The 19,910-nt window shown below is 38.8% G+C and overlaps 1 protein-coding gene across 1 annotated transcript in view; it reads right to left on the bottom strand.

Moving 5' to 3' along the window:
- Nucleotides 1-19,910, bottom strand: part of LOC143267862 (usherin-like) — a 216,558-nt gene that overhangs the window by 54,698 nt on the left and 141,950 nt on the right. The window contains exons 11-12 of the mRNA XM_076548182.1: nt 12,743-12,938; nt 8,535-9,173 (exon numbers count right to left, since the gene is read on the bottom strand). Coding sequence (XP_076404297.1) covers nt 8,535-9,173; nt 12,743-12,938 — 835 coding nt within the window. The remainder of the gene's footprint in view (nt 1-8,534; nt 9,174-12,742; nt 12,939-19,910) is intronic.

Below are 19,910 nucleotides of genomic sequence, written 5' to 3'. Positions count from 1 at the left end.
GGCAGAGCTGGGTACTCAGTAAATACTCAGCAGTTATTCTGCACTATCATTATTGAAACTGTTATTATAAAGTTTTCACAGAAAGGAGGCTTTTCTTTCTAAATTGAAGTTGAAATAATGATTCCCCTCTACCCTCCTCCCACACATTCCAAAGAGTATATAGTTCAGATTCTCCAAGGTAAGATTGTTTTCTGTCAATCTGTCACGGAAGAGATGCCTATCCTGAGACTACATTCTTGCAGGGAAAAATGCATTAACTTTAAATGGTTTTGTTGTTGTTGTTGTTGCTTTTGTTTGTGTTCATGAAGATCTGAGCATGATCGGATCTCAACACCTACTGATACTCTAACATTGACTAGAACATCAGCCATCGGATTCTAGTTCCATAGCAGGGTCTTCATAATATTCTGGTTTATGAGCCCATCACTTAGCTAGGAGGATATGCTTCCTAATGAAACAAGATACTTTGTTTTACTCTCTAATAGTCTATGTGACTTACAAAATAAGAGGCAAAAGTAAGCACTGGAGAAAGCATGAAGCATTGTTCTATTAGGAACCAACATGTCACAAGAAGCCGTTTCCTTTATAAATTAGGCTTTATTGTATTTCAAAGCTGCAGCGCCCTCAATAAACCCTCTCTGCCTCTGGTTCTCAAGGACAAGGGAGGGTCACTAGCCCAGGATGGCTTGACATCCTCCCCTGCCTCTCTCGGTCTGGCCTCTGATTAAGCACAGCTGCTGAATGGTACGAGGTCATCCAGAGCTGGAGAAAAAAAAAACAGGGGAAACATATTTAGTGCTGTATTTATTAGTGTGGGTATGTGTACGTTCATCTTTATACACACACTACAAATAATTTTAAATTAAAGCATTTTAAAAATACTTAATGGAGGTTAAGCAGCATTTTTAACCTCTGCTCAAGTTATTGAATGGCGTATTAAAACCAATGTGGCTCTAACGTGCCTTCCAGTGCACATCGCTATGTTAACAAATTGCCTATAAATTTCAGCTGAATTAAGCCCATTCCTTGTACGTTCGTACTAAGGTTAGGTTAATAATACATGAGATTTCATTACACAAACCTTCCTCAATGATGCTTTTTAAGAAAGTGGGGCAGGAATCTATGTGGAGCCCTCTAGCATGGGCCAATTTATATTTATAGTCACGGAAGAGAAACAGGCAAGGTCTTTAGGCTTGCGAGCATCTGTCCTCCTGGCTGCGCTTCTCTCTGTGTCCTGTTGCTAGCATGCACCCACGTGCACCCATGCCCTATGGTATAGGATCTTGGACTCATGGCTGTCCAGAAGAAAGGAGGGGTGCCCGGAGACAGCTGCTGGTGAACATGTCTACTTCACAGGAGGGCTTGTGTTCTCCAATCAAGCTTCATTGTAAGAAACAAAACCCCAAAACACAAAGATCAAAGTGGAAATTCTGGAGTCAGAGGATGACAAAACTTACAATCACCCCACTTATGCTTTGCTCCATTTTCATGGTATGCACTTATGAATACTGCATCTTGTTTTGTTTCAAAAATGCACATTATTTGAGCTATCATTCCTCCTTGCAGATAGGAAAATGATCATCTTGAAGTATAAGGACATTTCCACAGGCCTTTGCTGTTCCCATGCCTAAAAATAAGCAAAGGCAACTGAGATATTTTTACACATAATTACTCATTCAATAAATATTTATGGATCGCCATTTATGGAGGTTCTGTACCATATGCTTGAGTAAAAGTGGTGAGCAATAATGCAGAGTCCCAGGGAGGTTACTTGATTGGAGAGACACAATACAGTCAGAGAACCTCCGGATATTGTAGGCCATGCAGCCATGCAGCCATGCAGGCCATGCAGCCATGAAGCCCACCAATTTCATGCTTCACTATGCTGGAAAGTCAGTGGAGAGTGGGTTGACAAGATTTGGTTGACTTTTGGGGAGCACTTATCTCTAGGATGGGATAGCCATAAGTCTTTGAAGAAGGATAAAACAGAGAAGGGGAGAGTTTGGGATTTCACTTGGATAGTACAGGAAAAAGTAGCTTAGACTACAGAGGAGTAAGCGGGAGTGTTCAGAAGTGGTCAAAATCTAGATACACTAAAGCCCTCAGGACTGATTGTGATGGATGAGCCAGGAGCTCTGGGAGAAAGAGGAGTCAAGCCTGATTATAATGATTTGACATGACAAGATTACAACCCAGAAAATGCAGGGCAGCACTGCCAGTTAAACATAGTAGATTGAGCAATCTTTCCTTTCCCAAAATCCCCCAAATGAAAATAGTTTTCTAAAAGGGAATAGCAGTCAATAACAGACATCTGAGAGGAGAAAAACAAGGACTGTCAGGAGAAAGTCCGCAATAAGCATATTGATCAAGCTTGTATAACCCAGAAAGAAAAGTATGGACTTCAAGGCTTCAAAAATCTCCCCAGTCAGATACGGGGTGTAGTTTAACCCCTCCCCCAAAGAGGAGGCTGTTGCTCTGACATTTTAGGGGAAGACAGGAAGGGTTAGCTGCAGAAGTTAAACCTGAGAAAGAAGACTCGTCAGAGCAGGTGTGGCGTGCTGCATCCCACAGGGAGATCGGAGAAAGGCAGTCTGCGACGGATAATTTTATGTCTCAACGTGGCCAGGCTTGGAGGGCAGTTATCTGGTCAAATACCAGTACATATATATTGCAGTAAATCTATTAGGTAGATTTCCATGGAACAAAAGAATACTCATCCACAGACAAAAAATGGTTCACTGAGCATCAAGAATTATTAAATAAAGAGGACACCAGCCTGAAAATTTCCAAAACCAGACACACAGAAATGATAGAAACTTCTAGAAAGATAGGGAAGACAAAAATATGGCAGGACAGCTGAGCCAATGGGTTAGCATTTAGGCATCTGCACCGGCCTGCCCTTAGGTCCTGGCAGGGTATGCCTCAGCTGCAGCCAATAAGGGCACCCCATCCCCATGCACATTCACTACGTTTCCTTATAAAATACAGGCCTTGTACGCCTCCTGTCTCTTTCTTTTCCCCTTCCATTGCCCTCATCCCCAGGGACTGGTCTCTGCCCCTTCTCGGCCCCTCCCCTCAATAAATCTCCCAAGTGGACCCTGTTGTATAGTGTGACTCCTTCCCACCATTTTAAAAATACAACAAATGGTATGTTATTTTTATGAAAATCATTTGAAGTACTAATAAAATTTCATATATCTCTCTTTAGTTGGGCATTTTCAAGCAATAAAGACCATCCCAGGAATGGAAAATACAATTACTCCTCTCTGTATTCTTTCGGACGCTGCTGAAGCATGTGTTCTACTATTTATCGAAATAAACCAAGACAAGCAAAGACAGAGACGTATGAAAACCAGGGCCCAGCACAGGCAGCTGCAAAGGTGAGCTGTGGACTTCAGCTGTGGGAAAGGACTGGAGATTCTGCCTAAATCAGAAAAGAAAGTCCAAGAACCTGAAATCCTGCAAACTGGAATCTCCAGGGAAAAACAGAGTGTGTGGTCAATCTTTGGAATTAAAAAAAAAAAAATGGACCAATGTCTTGAATTACAGAGTCTGTTTCATAAAAATGCCTAAGCAATTTTCTAGAAGATAATACAAAGGCAAATTGTTTTTTCAAGAAAAGAAGTGTAATGTGTATATGGCTAGTTCAAAAGTAGATCTAAAGGATCCACAATAGTCAGCTCTAAATATAGACAGGGCCAGAAAAAGAAATGCTTAGGACCCATATGAGGAACTAAGTCCTCATGGGCTGATCAAAGAGAATTTCTAAACTCAAAAAAAGCCAAGACTGAGGAAATAGTTCAGAGGTAAAGACACTGCCAAGCCTGATAACCTGAATCCATCACCAGGACTCTCGTACAGGGGAGGATTGACTCCCAATAGTTGTCCTCTGACTTACAGACATACATGATATGCATGTACACACACACAGACACAAATATAATTAAAATAGAATATCAAGGTAGAACAATAGATGGACAATATTAAAAATGAATTTTAAAATACTAGGAAAGGACTAAAAGCTACAGCTAGTTGAGTGTGGTGGAGCTCAGCAGAGGGTTTTGGGGAGGACTTCAGGTTTAAATCACTAGACTTTATGTTTTATTTGGTCTGTAAAATTATGCCTGTGAAGACCTTGATAAACATAAAATTAAATTCAAAAAGGAACATACTGGAAAATCACCCTCCATCTTTTTCTTACCCAAACCTGACCCTGGTCTCTTTGCTCCTTCCAGGCATGCTTGCTTGGTGTTTAACTGATATTGGTTGCTTAACTTTTAGGAGACTAACTCCTTTTTGCTCTTTACCTAGATAGAGATGTCACAAAACTCCTTCCCAAAGGGTAGGGACATTGCCATCCCCTTTAAAGGAGAGCAGGTGGGAGGCATCATAACTACAATGGAAACATAATGATCATAACAAAAGCATTTTTACATTTGGCTTACTCGGTGCCTATTTCACTTCTTAGAGTGTCAGTGTCTTTGGGACAAGGGTCAACTGACTCAACTCACATAAGCACAAAGACAGTCCAAGGCTTCACAAACTGAAGATGCTTGGCCAGGAGTCTCCTTAGTTGGAGAGCCTGAGAAATAATCAGGAGCTATATAATAACAAGAGCAGCTGACTGGGCTGTTCTTGGGATCAGGCACTTGTAATCTCAAACAGGGAAAGCTGGAAACAGAAAAAGCAGAAAAAAAAACTAAGAGAAAATGCCAAACTCTGCTGTTTCCCCCACAAGGTGGATTTTGGTTCCATTGCGATCACCCATCAGTGAGTTTTACATGCACAGTACAAACATGCCTATCCATTTTACCATTCTGAGACATTTAAACATTCAGAGCAGTGGGTGACACTGAGAAGAGTGGGAAATATGCGTGTTCTCCTTGGCAACTACTGTGGCCTCTTGACCATGGTACTAGAGAATGTGGCAGCACAGAAGTTCTGCAGATCGTTGTTGTCCAATGGCTGTTATGGCACAGAAGTTCTGCAGATCGTTGCTGTCCAATGGCCGTTATGGCACAGAAGTTCTTCTGCAGATCGTTGTTGCCAGGTAGACACTATGGATGCATTTGTAACTTTGTCTCCTACCACTCCCCCCATCCACTGACACCCAATGAAAGCTCTACTCGGTGGCACAAATACAATATTCTTTGATTAGTCTAAGATATTTACAGTATTCACATTAAAAATCTCAGTAGAGGAAGGATTTATCAGCATAAGCAATTAGGTGTTTGAGGAGTATTACAGTTCCAATCAGCTTTTATAATCACAGGCTGGTATCTCCAGAGGATCACTGATGTGGAGACCTTGTTCTAGGAAGTGAGATAGACATGAGCCTATAGATCAGAGCTGGCTAAAGAAAGTGTGTTATACCAAAGAATGTTCCATCTTCTTACTGACTCTAATTCTATAGATCCATACAACTTTCAGAAAAATAACTAATGTAACTAAAGTACTTGGAGTGGGATGTACATCATGATCTCTTGAACATGAACTTCTCTCCAGACTTAAATAATAAACAACATATAAAATAAATGTTAGCACATTTTCAAAAATGAATTGTGATTATATATTTATAGAGGTTTGAATTAAGTTACCTTTTAAAACACTGATACTTAATGTTTAGAAAATATTTCTCGTTAACTAAATGAGTGATGGGGAGTTAGGTAGTCTTTTAAATGGGAAATTGTTTTGGAAGAAACCAACCAACCCTACACATGTTGAATACACAATTCTGTTCCAATCTAATTCTAAGAGAAAGAAAGGGATACTTGGTAATTAGCAGTCTGGGCAATAGCAAAAGTATCCTATACTGGTTGGCAATGGAAGTAAAAAGAAGAATGAACCAAACCAAAGAATGAACCAAAAAGTATTCCGACAAACAGAAATTGGGAGCTGGAGAAATGCCATGTGAAGATCTGAGATCAGTGCACAAGAACCCAAGTTAAAAAACCATGTGTGATAGCATGCATCTGTACTTTCAGCATTAGGGACATGGAGACAGGAATATCTTTGGGACTGTCTGGCCAGCCAGCTCTCTCTCTCTCTCTCTCTCTCTCTCTCTCTCTCTCTCTCTCTCTCTCTCTCTCTCTCTCTCTCTCTCTCTCACACACACACACACACACACACACACACACACACACACACTGCACAACCAAAACCAGAATTGGCTGGGTTCTCTGAAAAGGGTGTGTGAGTACGAAAGCATCAGAAAACTACAGCTGAATGAGTAGAATCAGTCCACAGAGTAAAGCTGTGGGTTAACCAGAACACACCCCAGTGATGAGCACAGAGCAGATTCCTTTTGCTATATGTAACTACAGTGGTGCTTTGAGAGCATCACATGGCAGAGAAAGCAAGAAGGCAAAAAGCAAAATGGGAGACAAGAGTGAAGAATGAAATGATGGGGCACCCTGCTGAGGACCACGAAGAAACTCAAGACCAGAGATGTTCTAACCAGGGACCTAAATGATGCAGGTATCCACAGTGCATAGGGAAAGAATGGCTTATTCTTTCATTTGTTTAGCTTTTGCTTACATGTCTCTATGTCTATTTTGACATAACATGTAGAACACTCAGAAATTATAGCCAGGGTTATTAAGAATGTCAAAATACCTAGATGATGCATCAGACCTTAACAAAAAGGAGGAGGTTTTATTTCAGAGTTTAATCCAAAATTAGAAAAGTTGCTTGAAATAGGTGGCACTCAGTATATGTATAATTCATTCTGAATGAAACATTCAATTGTAACCAAAGATAATTGTCAAAATATACAGCATCAGACCTGTTAGATTCCCCTTCATCATTGAGAAAGGATGCAGAACATGTGTATTCACCGTGCAGGAGATGGTACTCAGAAAAAGAGACAACTTTTTAAAGCAAACTATTTGTAAAAGAAAGAACACAAAATCACTTTGGGTTAGCTAAACCTCAACAGACAGCACGTTTGAGAGGTTGCTCAGGGGTAGAAGACACAGAAGCAGTAATTGCGTTCAGCCTGTTGGCCCGGCTCTCCACAACCTCACTTCCCAGGACACTCACACCTTGCACCAAGCTAAAGCAGATCCCTGCACACATGGCTCATGTTCTGTGTCCTGACATCTCTGGCCATCCTGAGTTAGCTCAGGGGCAGATGTCCTGTCAAAATGAAGCAAATTAGACTCCCCCAACTTGGAACTATAAAAGATGGCTTGTAAGTCCATCTGTATAATTGAGCACAGATCATTAGCAACTTCAGGAACACATGTGGCATAATATCCATGGAAGGAGACAAGGGGAGCAGGGAGAAGAAAGGAGAATAAGAATATTCCAATTTTGGGGAGGAGAGAGAAATTTCCTTTTATTCAGTTTTACTGCAGCATATTTCTTAAAGTGGCATTTTCTAGGTTTACTTATATATTTCAATGAGTTTTGACAAATGTGGCCATTAAATTGTACCAGCTGATCTGAAGCTCTTTTGGTGTCCCTTTCCAGTCTGTCCCCTTCTACAAGGCCCAGTTCCTGAGAACTCCTAATCTTGGCTTTGTTCTTACAATTTTGTGTTTTTCTGACTTTCACATACATGGGATCCCAAATTAATTAAGCAGCTTTTTTAATCTTGCTTATCTCCCATAGCCCCCCCCTTTTTTTTTCAGAAAGCCACACAAGAGCAAGAAATTATATTGCATCATATGCGCCCCCTTTCTTCCCCATCTCATGTCCTCCCCTACCCCTCTTGAATTAATGATCTCTCTTTGCTGGGCAGGCAAGATGTCCCCAGTGGTGCTGCAGTGGCACTTCATATTGGGGGTAACCAACAGCTCTCTCCCCAGACTCAAGGCCAGCCTAGTAGGAGGGAACTCAACAAGCCACTGTAAACCGAGCCAAGGACCCATGATTAGAATGTCATAGACCCCGGAGAAGAACTAACACCTGTCGTTTTCCTAACTCAACATAGCTTCCAGCTGTACTGCAACTACTCATCCTTAAAGTGATCAGTTTATTACAAAGTATTACTTCAATGAAAATTAGAAAAGGCAAAGATCTTTACTCTCATAAGAAAACAATTGGAAAGATAGGTTTTCTATACAGTGAGAGCAGGAATTACCTATTTTATTATATAATGACATTTAAAAACAATTCTAGATGTGTCCTTACAACATCAGAGTACACATCCCTTTCCTGCTAAATATTTTATCAGCCAACTTCCTCTAGAAATTTGGTCCATCATCTAGATATTTGATATTGTACAGATAATTAGGCCAAATTCCCTTTCTTTAGGAAAAATTATCCCTTTTCTCAATTGTTTATCTTTCAATCGTTTAAAAATGCACCCACATCAAGGTAAGAAATTATAACATGCCTCTCTCTGGAACTAGGTCTCCTTCCCTCACAAACGGCAACTGCACAGACAAGACCATCCCAAGCAGGTCAAGCAGCTCTGCTTGGATGACAGGAATGCCACGATGCTGCTGGAGGTACACTCTTTAGAAGCTGCAACCAGAAACAAAGGGGTCACCCGTAGTCACTGCACTGAAAAGGGGTCGGTCTCCTACCTGGCTGACACTGCTCACACCTTCTTCCTTGCCGATGAGGCAGACATAGGCACTGGCCACTGACGGGGTCACAAATGCTTCCAGGTAATGTCCCCGAGGAGTCGCACTCACACACCTGGCACCCTTGAAGGTTGTCCATGGTCAAATTGAACCTGTGAGGCTCACACTGGTTGCAGCGCAGACCTGTTACTCCTGGTTTGCAAAGACACTGCCCACTTGACTTGTCACACAACAGAGAGCCACTGACTGTCCCGGTCTTCTCGCAGTTGCAAGGCAAACAGAGGAAGGAACTCTGCTGCAAGCTGAAGTACCCCTCCAGACACTGATCGCACTGTCTCCCTCCAACATTGGACTTACAGACACACTGCCCTGTCTCCGCATCACACGTGGTCCCAGCCTGGGAGCCAGCCATACTACAGTCACAGGCCTTGCAAGCACTGCCAGCCAACCCGTAGAAGTTTTCTCTGCAAGTGTCACAAGTAAGTCCTTTGGCTTCTCTCTTGCACTCACACTGCCCAGAAAGTGGATTGCAGAGTTGGTTCACTGAGCCATGGAGGTTACACTGGCAGGGCTCACATCCATCATCATTAAAACTCTGGAGAAATTTAAATCCAAAATTGCAGTGATTGCATCTAAGCCCTGCAAACAAAACACATTTGAAGGGTGAGAGTTAGGATAACCCCGGGGAAAATGGCTGAAGTTTAACATTTAGCAGAGATCCCAAACATAGAGAGTGCCACTCTGGGACAGTCATTTAGGAAACACACCATGACAATACTAAGTTAGCCCTCACATGTGGCTTGCAAGCAGTGTGCTTTGAGGAATATCACTGCTAATCAATGCAACATAAAACGCAGAAGGTACACATTATTTCTGTTGCATGCATGGGGACTCTTTCCTACTTCCATAAATATCAAAACTACTTTAGTAAAATGGGCTTTGGAGTATAAACACGCACATGGCACCTGAGTCACTTTTCAAAGACTCACAGTTGCCTGAGGGGAACTAGTAAGATTTTTCTAGGAGGGTGAGCAAAGTATGAAACACCAGCTAGACAGAAGAAACGGGTTCTGTAATTCAGTTCTCTATCACCATGGCCGGAGTTACAGCGGCAAACTGTATTAAAGCGTATGTGTAAAAGCTGGTAAGAGAATCAAGCTTAATATTTTCACTACAAATAACCTCAAACAATCCTCTCACAAATTGTCCACATACCCAAACTCCATGGTGTACTGAATGCACACTGAGTGTATTCCATGTATACTGAGTTTTTATTTGTTACTATACCTTTAAAACCTGGGGGAGCAGAAAAAGTAAACCTTTGTCTGATAACTGTCCTTGTGACAGGCACATGCACACTTACTTTCAGCTCTTACAAAATTAAATGCCTGACGTAACTACAACTTTTCCAAAGCAATTTTTATTTTGATCCTTTGTATACTCTATATTTAATCATTTTCAATTAATATGAATTATGCTTGCCTTGGCTCATAAGGCAAGCTCACTGCTTGTCAAATCATGTGATTCAAAACACACCTGTTTAGGCATGAAGCAAACTCAGATCCTTATGTTATTTCTCTTTAGAGGGGCACGTACATACATTTTACAAATGGAGAAAAATGTTTTGTCACCTAAACTTAAACCTCTGACGACTTAGGTTAGTCTCAACAAGGACATTGCCAAGAAAAGGAATTTAAAGAAATCAACAGTGATGTTTAGATGCAAACCCGTTCCCTTTTGAGAGACTGTTCATATATCCGTGAATGTAAATACCTAACTGCATGGCATTGAATCAATTGAGACATCTATTTCAAACTACAATTGTATAATTGTAATAAAAAATTAGTCCTAAACCAAGAGTCAAATACATACTCAGGCACTGATATGGAGAAAAGCAGCCCTAAGCTGGAAGAAAATGCATAATTTGTATGTATATGGACAAAAATTCATTCAAACTCCAATAGAAGGCAAGTTCTTTAACAATGATGAATGGCTCACCTAAGGCATATCATTTAATTTCAATAAGGAAAATAAAAAAGGACCACGATTGCTGCAGATTTTAAAAATAACTGTATTGTTAACAAGAATTATGACTCATTTTGAACTATTAAAATAGGTCTACATGGATTCATATCAGATCAGTTTTAAAAATATGCACAGTACTTATTTGAATATGCCATACATATTCCTGACAGGTAATCTATCCCTAACGATACTCAGGGAGGCCTACAGGGCATCACACTTGGAGCTAACAAGTGCGGGCGACTTAGCACACTTGGCATTTAATTCACATTCTTCTCCCTTTTTATTCTAGATGAATGACCTACTTTAATAAAATTATTGGTGGTAATGTATTTTACTGGTGATAGAATCATTAGTAAGATTTAACAGTTTTGTTAACTCAAACAGTTTGCCTTCTGAAATGTATACAACACACTCTCATGTTTTCAGGGTTTTTGTGTGTTCCTGTTAACGAGGCAATCTTCAATGAGGATGGTTGCTAATCCTATTAGGAAAATATATATTCACATCAAGTTCCTGCTTTTATTAAAAGTATTTCACTTGCAGGGATTACTCTAGAAATCATTATTTATAATATTGCTAAAGCATGGATTTAATCTTCACAAAATACATATTTATATTTTCCTGTGGGACACTACTTGCAGCAGCCGACGAACTGAGTAGATGACAGTAGGAAATGGCAGAGGTCAGGATGAGTTTTAGGTGATTAAAGTGTCCTTCTCAAGCTGTAGGCTCTAACTACCACAGGAAAGGTGTTGCTGAAATCGAGAAGCCCCACTGCATTATGTACAAAGGCCTGGGTTTAACATGTGTTTCTATATCTTGAATTTAAAATGTCTCATACCCAAGAACAAAGAAAGAGACATGGAATGAATTCTACATGTCACCCCTCCGTAAGTCAGCCAGATTTTCTTTCTAAGTTAGTGTTTGTGTACTTTCCATAAATAAAGGTGGGGATAATGTTACACACTTTAATCTAACCTTTCTTTAAACCAGAGGGAGCTTATGTGATGTCATCAGACCTGTCCATCATCTTTTAATTAGATTAATTAAAATGTTTGTATACCAGAGCTGTGGAGTTTTGTATATATAGGAATGAACAAAATAGATTGGATTATATAACATAAATATATACATAATTCAGAATTACATGTAAGAACGTGTGTGTGTGTGTGTGTGTGTGTTGTAGATATCACTGCTAGGCACATTTATTATTTTGAAGTTCATGTCAGTGTCAGTAAAATATCACAGGACTTGGTGTCTTGGGTGACAATAGAAATTCCAAGGTCTTTTTTAAACTTCCTACAAGAACCAGGGCATGCTCAGTTAAAATACAGGGTGCACTTCATCAGAAAACTTTCCGTTCATAATATTCTCATACATCAAAATTTCAAAGTGCATTATGTACATAGTGCATTTTGGGCACTTGATAAATTTTGTCCTTATGTGGCGGTGGTTCCCCTCAAAAATGCCGGATGTAATAAATTGCTATAATCAAATCTAATTTCTGAAAAATACCTGTGGGAGTAACAAACAAAAAAGCATGTCTTGTATAAAAAAATGATAAATAACACCAAAGCTCGCTGTTTATTATAATCAGCTTGGTACAGAATTACAAAATTAAAATTATGTGACCCTTTATAAGTAACTCTAGCAATAAACACGATGTGTGGAATTATATTGACTTGCTTTGCATTTCATAGGGACAGTTCAAAGAAATATAACAGAAAAAATGGAAAGATTTATCACAAAGTACCCTTTAGCACAGAATGTTTTGAAAAAAATCCATTTATTTTAGTCTATTAAAACTAGCAGGGAAATGATTTGCTTAGAACTCATTAAGTGTAAAACATTTTGAAAAAGTGCTAATTTTCTAAAAGAAACATCTATGCAGCAGGCAAATTATATTTTTCTATGACTTATTAGTTGAGTCTGTGTAACTAATGCATCTACCGAATTAAAAAAAAAAAAAACTTCTAAAGGGTTGATTAAACAGAACTTCAAACTACAGTTTGATACAATTATTAATTTAGTCATTTTTAGACAGTTAATTTCATACAAAATATTTTTCCCTAGACTTGAGCAAGAAAATCTGCTTTACCCTTCAGTTAAGAAATCAAATAGAGGCTTTTCTTCTTCCCAGATGGAAATAGAGATGTGACTGTAAACTTGTGCATTACACGTACCAATAACGTTCGCTTTACACAAGCACTGGCCTGAATTTTGGTGACAGGTAATGTCTCCATCCACAGTCCCAGAGGGATTGCAGTTACAGGGGCGGCAGCCATCAGGATCCGACGCCTGCAGGTCATAGAATCCATCCAGGCACTGAAGGCATTGTCTGCCAGACACATGTCTCTTACAATCACACTGGCCTCCAATCTACAGGAGATACAACATTTTGTAGAATGATGAACACATCTATTTTTAGATAATTTGCTCATTAGATACAAGACAGGGAGGGAAGGGTAAAAAAAAATCTTGAAATGTTAAACAGGCAAGAAGGTGATCAGGTTGTGCCCCTCATGACAGAAAACATGGGAAGCTTCAGCAGGAAGACAATTTCGAAGGGAATGAAAATAGACCCATGGAAGTCAGTCCTATATGACTAAAAGGGAAATGGGGAATTAAGCATTTAAGCACTATATAAAGAAGTCAGAATATAGACATGCAAGTCCTGAAAATAGAAGAGAGCCAGCAGCTAATTTAATCTTCTCAACTCCAGCCCTTGGTTTCACCCTTTTCATTTACTGTCTAGTTGCTCCAAAGCCGTTTTGAGCATTTGAGTGTTTAAATTAAGAAAAAAAAATCTCACCATGATGAGCCTGTCCCATTAAAGTCCTTTACAGATAACAGCACAGCCTTGAAAACTCACCCTGATATGCATCTTTACCCAGTTCTCTTTGAGGAATACTTCAAATGTTTTCTCACTTATTTGTGGCATCATTTCACAGGAAGTATGTCATAGATAGCTAGTATTATTGTCAGCTTTGCATGTGGTTTCAAATATCTGAGAAAGGGCTTTCAGATTAAAGATTTAAAAGAATCATTGTTGCCTCATCTTTCCTCTTCTGAGAGAAAGAGGTCCTATTGGAATCATTTCAAGATAAAACAAGACAACCAATGTGCAAATACCTAAGTTGTAAAAATTCTAGTGTTAGCTAGAGTTGTGGGTGATAGACTTCAATATCCAAGAGAGTGAACATAGAAATATGGGCATGCACTTATAAAATGCTACCTTGTATCTGGCTGTACTTCGCACTTCCCTGCTTACCTAGCCTCATAGAAACTATGAAATTGGCTAATAGAAGGATATGACTTTTATTTCAAAAATAACTGTCATTTATTGGTATGCATGTATTGCACCTAACTATGAAATGCAAAGGTCCCCCAGTTACCTAGGTTGCCTACTGCCACCATTTCAAGGATATCACTCAGTAATTCAGGCCCAACTTCTTGCTGGTGTTTAACATGTGTGAATCTTCCTCTCCAAATAGGCAGCAAGTTCCCCAGAAGCCTGGGCACATGCCTAGTGTCTGTCAAGTAATCATAGACATTCCCACGCATCAAGAGTATCCATTTAGAGACCAAGAGCAACAGAGAGTGACAAAGGAAGAAACAATCAATGCCTTTTGGGTCAAAACTTCATCTACTGTAAATTTTGTAAAGTGCTTGATTTAAATGTCTTATCAGTTTCGATTAGAGTGTAAGCCATGGCGAGGTCTTGAGGAGTGTGTGAAGACCTGGGCTCTACATTTTACATGTTCACTATTGTGTGCTTTCTTTCTTCTTCTGCTCTACCCACAAATCATGTCTGCTTTTATCTTCACACATGACTATCATCACTTTTGTACACAATAGTCCCCCAAATCTAAATTACTGCCTGGAGTTTCATCAAAGTATTTTGTCACCCAAAACAATGCTCCCCATGTGAGCCACTCTGGCACAAATTCTTAAGATAATTGCTTTCATCTCACTGATAAAAAAAAAAAGTTTATATAATACATGCAAATTAAAATTCTACCAAATTGGCCATATCTTAAAATGTAGTTTGAAAAGAAAATGGCATAAGGCTTTATAATTATATAAAACCATCAACTTGACTCAGTTACTTCAAAATTAGCTGAAAATATAGTTTATTCCAAGCATTTCATTTGCAGATACATTTTAGCAGCGAGGTACCATAAATCCACTTACTATCTCAGATTAATCCTTCCCATTTATATATTAAAAGAAGATCCTGTCTTCCCTTTTAAAATATACTTCTAAGCCAAGCATGCTTGTGGTTCATACCTGTAATCCCAGCATTTGAAAAACTAAATTAGAATTGCCACAAATTAGGAGTCAGGCTAATTGATATAACAAATTGGAAGGCAGCCAAGCTATAGGGAACAATCCTGACTTAGGCTAACACTTTCAAACTGATACAGTTTCCATGATGTTTGGGGAAAATATACTCTTGGGTTCACCTATTGATTCTCTTTGGCCAATATGTTAACAAGCATGCTCTATAGTGGTACTTGAACATGTATATAAACCTGGGAACTCACATCCTCATGTTGGACTTGAGGCTCTGGGTGTGCCTTGTGAACAAGCTCCTGGGAAGAAATTGGTGGACATGTGATGAGAAGTGAAATGACCACATTATCTCCATTCCTATCACTCCAGGTAACAGTCTATTTGACAGTCACCAGATACAAGAGTCCCTCCTAGGTCATCCAACTACATAGACAATTGAGAGATCTCAATCAGGTTTGGCCAAGCCAGTTTCTCAGGTCCAGTTCTGAGGCAAACAATAGATTCAAACGTTTGAATGTCTTTTCTTTAGATTTATTTTATTTTTAATTATCTGCATGTCTGTGTGTCTATATATTGAAATGTGCATCTGAGTACAGATGTCCACAGAGGCAGGAGCCATTAGATCTCTCTGGCTTTAGAGTTACTGGAGGTTATGAGTCATCATACATAAGTGCTGGGAACTGAATTTGAGTCCTTTGAAAGATCAGTAAGCAGTCTTAACTACTGAGCCATCTCTCCAGCCAAAGTTTTAGTACCTTAGGCAGCAAAAGTTATCATATATAACACTGCTGATCACATTTTATTTCCTTGTCAAACAGGTTGAGAGAAAAACACTTTAATCACTACAATCATGTGGCCAACTATTATTGAGATTCCTAGTACCAGGAAAAAAGAAAAACAAATAAAATGATACAACAAATAACAAGAACAAAAACATATCCTTATATTTCAGGCTATGGTCATTTCTCTGCTCTTCAAGGCTTAAAATACTGTCTAGATCAGTTTGATTCTGAACACTTCTAGCCACATTAACCAAAGAAAAATAATACCTACTCACAAGCGCTGGTTCAAAATGGAAACAGCTTTCATAAGCTTGGCTTGGGTCACATTCTTTCGAGGTCTACAAGATGTGGGCTCTTTCTTTGAAATGCTCTCTAGAAGGCATTTTTGGACTGTTGTGATAAGTTTAGTTGATATTTCTCCCTTTACATTTTTTCAAAGCAGAAAAAAGTGTTAGATTGTTCAATTGGTTTGAACTCAAGATCCTCCAAATTCAGCCTTCCAAAGGCTGGGACTGCAGGTCTGAACCATTGTCTCTCACTCCTGATTTCCATTTTGATTGTTCTGTGATCTCTGGATTATTTATAAGTAGATCAGTTTCTAAATATTTAGGCATGTTTCTTAATATCTTGCTTATTTATAATTTAACTGGTCAGTTAACACTCTTGCTATGATTCTAATAATTTACAGTCTACTGCGGTGTTTTACGGCCCAGAATTTAGTCCATTTTGGTAGATGGTTTCCATGGACTTCAAAACCATGATGCAACACTCAGTTGTTGTTGGACTGAGTTCTCAGTCAATGCCAATGAGGTCAGCTTTGTTGATAATGTTGCTGTAATCTATATGCTTACTGATTTTCTGTCCATTTGTTTTTCTTGGTTATTGAAGACAAGGGGTATTGATGTGTTTGCATGAAATTGGGTTTTTTTCTATTTTTCCATTCTGTTCTATTGATGTTTGTTTTCTATATATAGTTACTTGGTTTGGCACACAAATGTTAAGAGTTGGTAGGACATGTCATTAAAATGAAAACAATTCTCTTTCCAATATATAATTGCTTTAAGCATCCCCCATAAAATTGTTGCAGTAAAATCTGTTTTCTGATATTAATAAAGGAACTTCAATTTCCTCCGATTCTTGTTGGCAAGCTATATTTTCCCACAGCTTACGTTTAGCCTATGTGTTCAGTCTGTTTGAACTATATTTCCTATATGCCGCATATGCTCAGTTTGTAATATCTCATTTTCACATGTTGTTCCAATTTTTCACTTATAAGTGGAGCATTAGAATGTGGAACTTTCACAAGGGTATTGCTATGGCCTAAATCTCACCACAACCTTCTTCCTATTCACCTAGTCCTCCTGGACTTCTGTTTTTTCTCAATTTTTTTTATCATAGTAATTTATTGAATCCATTTGATGTCCACAATGGCTTATTAAATGTAAGTTTTATTTTATGATTTAATATTTTCTTGTACATATTTAAACAGTCCACCTACACACCTACAAGGAGAATTAACTTCACACATGGGATAAAAACCTTATAACCCTTCCCTTTCTCCCTTGTTACCATTGCCATATGCTTTTCCACGTTGCAAACTCTTTAAGGTGGTGTTGATTTTGTTTAAACTCTCCATTCCCCCTTAGAGAGAGTTAAAGTACAGGAAATGCACATTTAGTTGTTACCATTTTTGGAGCACCTTCTGTCTCTATATGGATCCATGGAACATGGAGTATTTTACTTCCTCTGAAGTACTTTTACAAAATGTTTTGTATGGTGCAGTTTTGCTTGCAATGGACTGTAACTCTATATACTGTACAACTGAACTTCATCTCGCCCTCAGAAAGATGCTGTCATGGACACGCGATTAAGCTGTGCCATTTTTTTTCTGCATTTTCTGTATTTCTCCATGTGGTGATATTTTATTTGTGCACCCCAATAAGGCTTATCTAGTAGGGATCAAAGGGAAAAAAACCAGCCACTATATTAAACATAGAGGTCAGGCAGTGGTAGCACACGTCGTTAATCCTAGCATTTGGGAGGTAGCAATCCATCTAGATCTCTGTGAGTTCAAGGCCACACTGGGAACAGAGCCGGTGTGGTGGTACATGCCTTTAATCCCAGTGCTACTTAACCACAGAGATCTGTACAGACAGACAGGAAGTGATAGAGCTGGGTGGAAAGAGGAAGTGTGTAGTTGGGCAGAGAGAGGAAGTAAGATGGCAGGGCACAGAAAGGTATATTGGTGTAAGCATACAGGAAGTACCTCTCTCTTGGGCTGAGGATTTCCTAGAGGTAAGACATGGCTGGCTTGCTTATTGATCTTTCAGCTTTCACCCCAATACCTGGATCCATGGTTTTTATTAATATGTCTGATTAGCAATTTGTCTTACATCTCCCTTTTCCTCACTTGAATTATTTTAGCAGAATTCTGCTGTCCTTCTATGGTTATTCCTTGGAATGTATTATGTATTTTTCCTAGGACACTTTAATATTTTGTATTTATCACTAGCAGGAACAATCAACACTTCTGAGGAATTTGATGATTGTATTCCTATTTGTAGTTTTCTTTGTATTTCTCATTTGTGTGTTTTATTGACCTTCTTGGCTCTGTGCATTTATGGTTTTATGTACAATTTTGGAAATTTCTAACTATTATTTCTTTGTATATTTTTGTCTGTTCCATCCCACCCCTCTCCTCCAGGGAATTAAGTTTTGCATAAAGTCTTGTAGAGATGCATGACAGCTCGTTCACGCTGGTTTCGTGTTTCTCAGTCATCTTTTTCTCTCTGCTACATTTATATTGGTAAGATGTTAAGTTCTCGATATTTTTTTCCAATGGATAATCTATTATCAATTATAACCAGTGTGTTTTTACATTGCATACACCTTAGTGCTTTCTTATGCAGTCTTATTTTCTAACCTTCTACTTCCCATGTAGCTTTTAAGACATCCAGAATAGAGTTATGATGTTTATTGTAATATATTCGCCTGGCAACTCTACATGTGCTTGGCTTCTGAAAGTCTTTAGATTAGTTTATTTGTTTGTTTTTACTATTATTATTATTATAAATTCTCACCAAGGAATGTGTTGGTCTACTTTGTTGCATGCTTGGTAATTTCCTGGCTTTCCATGACTGCTCCCTCATCCTTAATGACCCCCCATGGTGTTTTCCCCACATAAAATGATCAACATTCATGTGAAGACTTACAGAGTATACTCTGTTAACCTCTGACATGACCCCTCTATCTTCTTCTTGTCTTTCTGAAACACTATCTACTTTGGATTCCTGAAACCCTTAGTTCCTTTCCTGCAGCTTGGTATATACATTCTTTCAAGGAAGCTATATGTGGAAATTGTAAAACTACAGAATTTAGTCTCTATGCCTAGGGGGCATTTTCTTCATTATCTAACTCTCAAGGTCTTGCATGCAATTAATATAATTTGTCTACATTTTGGTTTCTTCAGGTGGGAAATAAATTGAGTTTCTGTCTGGATGAAAGTAGAAGTTGCATGAAGGGTTATAAACTAACACCCCTTTCAACTAAAACAAGACAGAAAATAAAACACTGTAACCTAATTTGAAGGAAGAGTAGATGAAAAAAGTCAGAAGAAATTTATTGGCAACACTTAGCATATCATGGAGGGAGTTGTATTGGGAAACATTTACTCAGATATTTTACATATGCTTTGGGCTTTGAACCCAAATAAGAGAGAGCTTGGCTGTGGTACCTCTGCTTGTAATCCAAGGGATGGAAATGGCATGAATCAAAGTCTCACACAATTTCTCAACTGCTCAAAAATTAGATTTAGAAGGCATCCAAACTAGAATCCCTAATCTTCAACTATCCCGTCAGTACACCAGTTTCTTAAAGGGAAATTCTGGACAGTAACAGAATTTGCATAGTGACTAAAATAAGAAGAGCACAGAGCACCCTGGGGTGTCCAATAAGAAGAAATTAGAGCACAGGATGAGTGCACACTGGCTCCTTTAGAGATTAACAAATTAACATGAAAATTTGCCCAGGAGGAGTTTAGAAGGCCTGAAAAATAATTATAGTTACTTTTTTTTCCTCAAGGAAATATAGATAGCAAGTTCTGAGCGTTGTTTGAAAAGTACACATTGATAATGCATGCTCAAAAACCTATAGGTTTTGGTTATGGTGGCTCATGCCTTCAATGTCAACATCTGGGAGGCTGAGACAAGGGTCACCTGGACCTCTCACCTCAGACTGTCACATAACCATTTTCTTCAAGTCTTTTTTTTTTTTT

The sequence above is a fragment of the Peromyscus maniculatus genome, chromosome 11, assembly GCF_049852395.1.
Source record: "Peromyscus maniculatus bairdii isolate BWxNUB_F1_BW_parent chromosome 11, HU_Pman_BW_mat_3.1, whole genome shotgun sequence".
NCBI lineage: Eukaryota > Metazoa > Chordata > Mammalia > Rodentia > Cricetidae > Peromyscus > Peromyscus maniculatus.
Note: the sequence above shows the minus strand (reverse complement) of the source record. Positions and strands in the feature narration are given on the sequence as shown.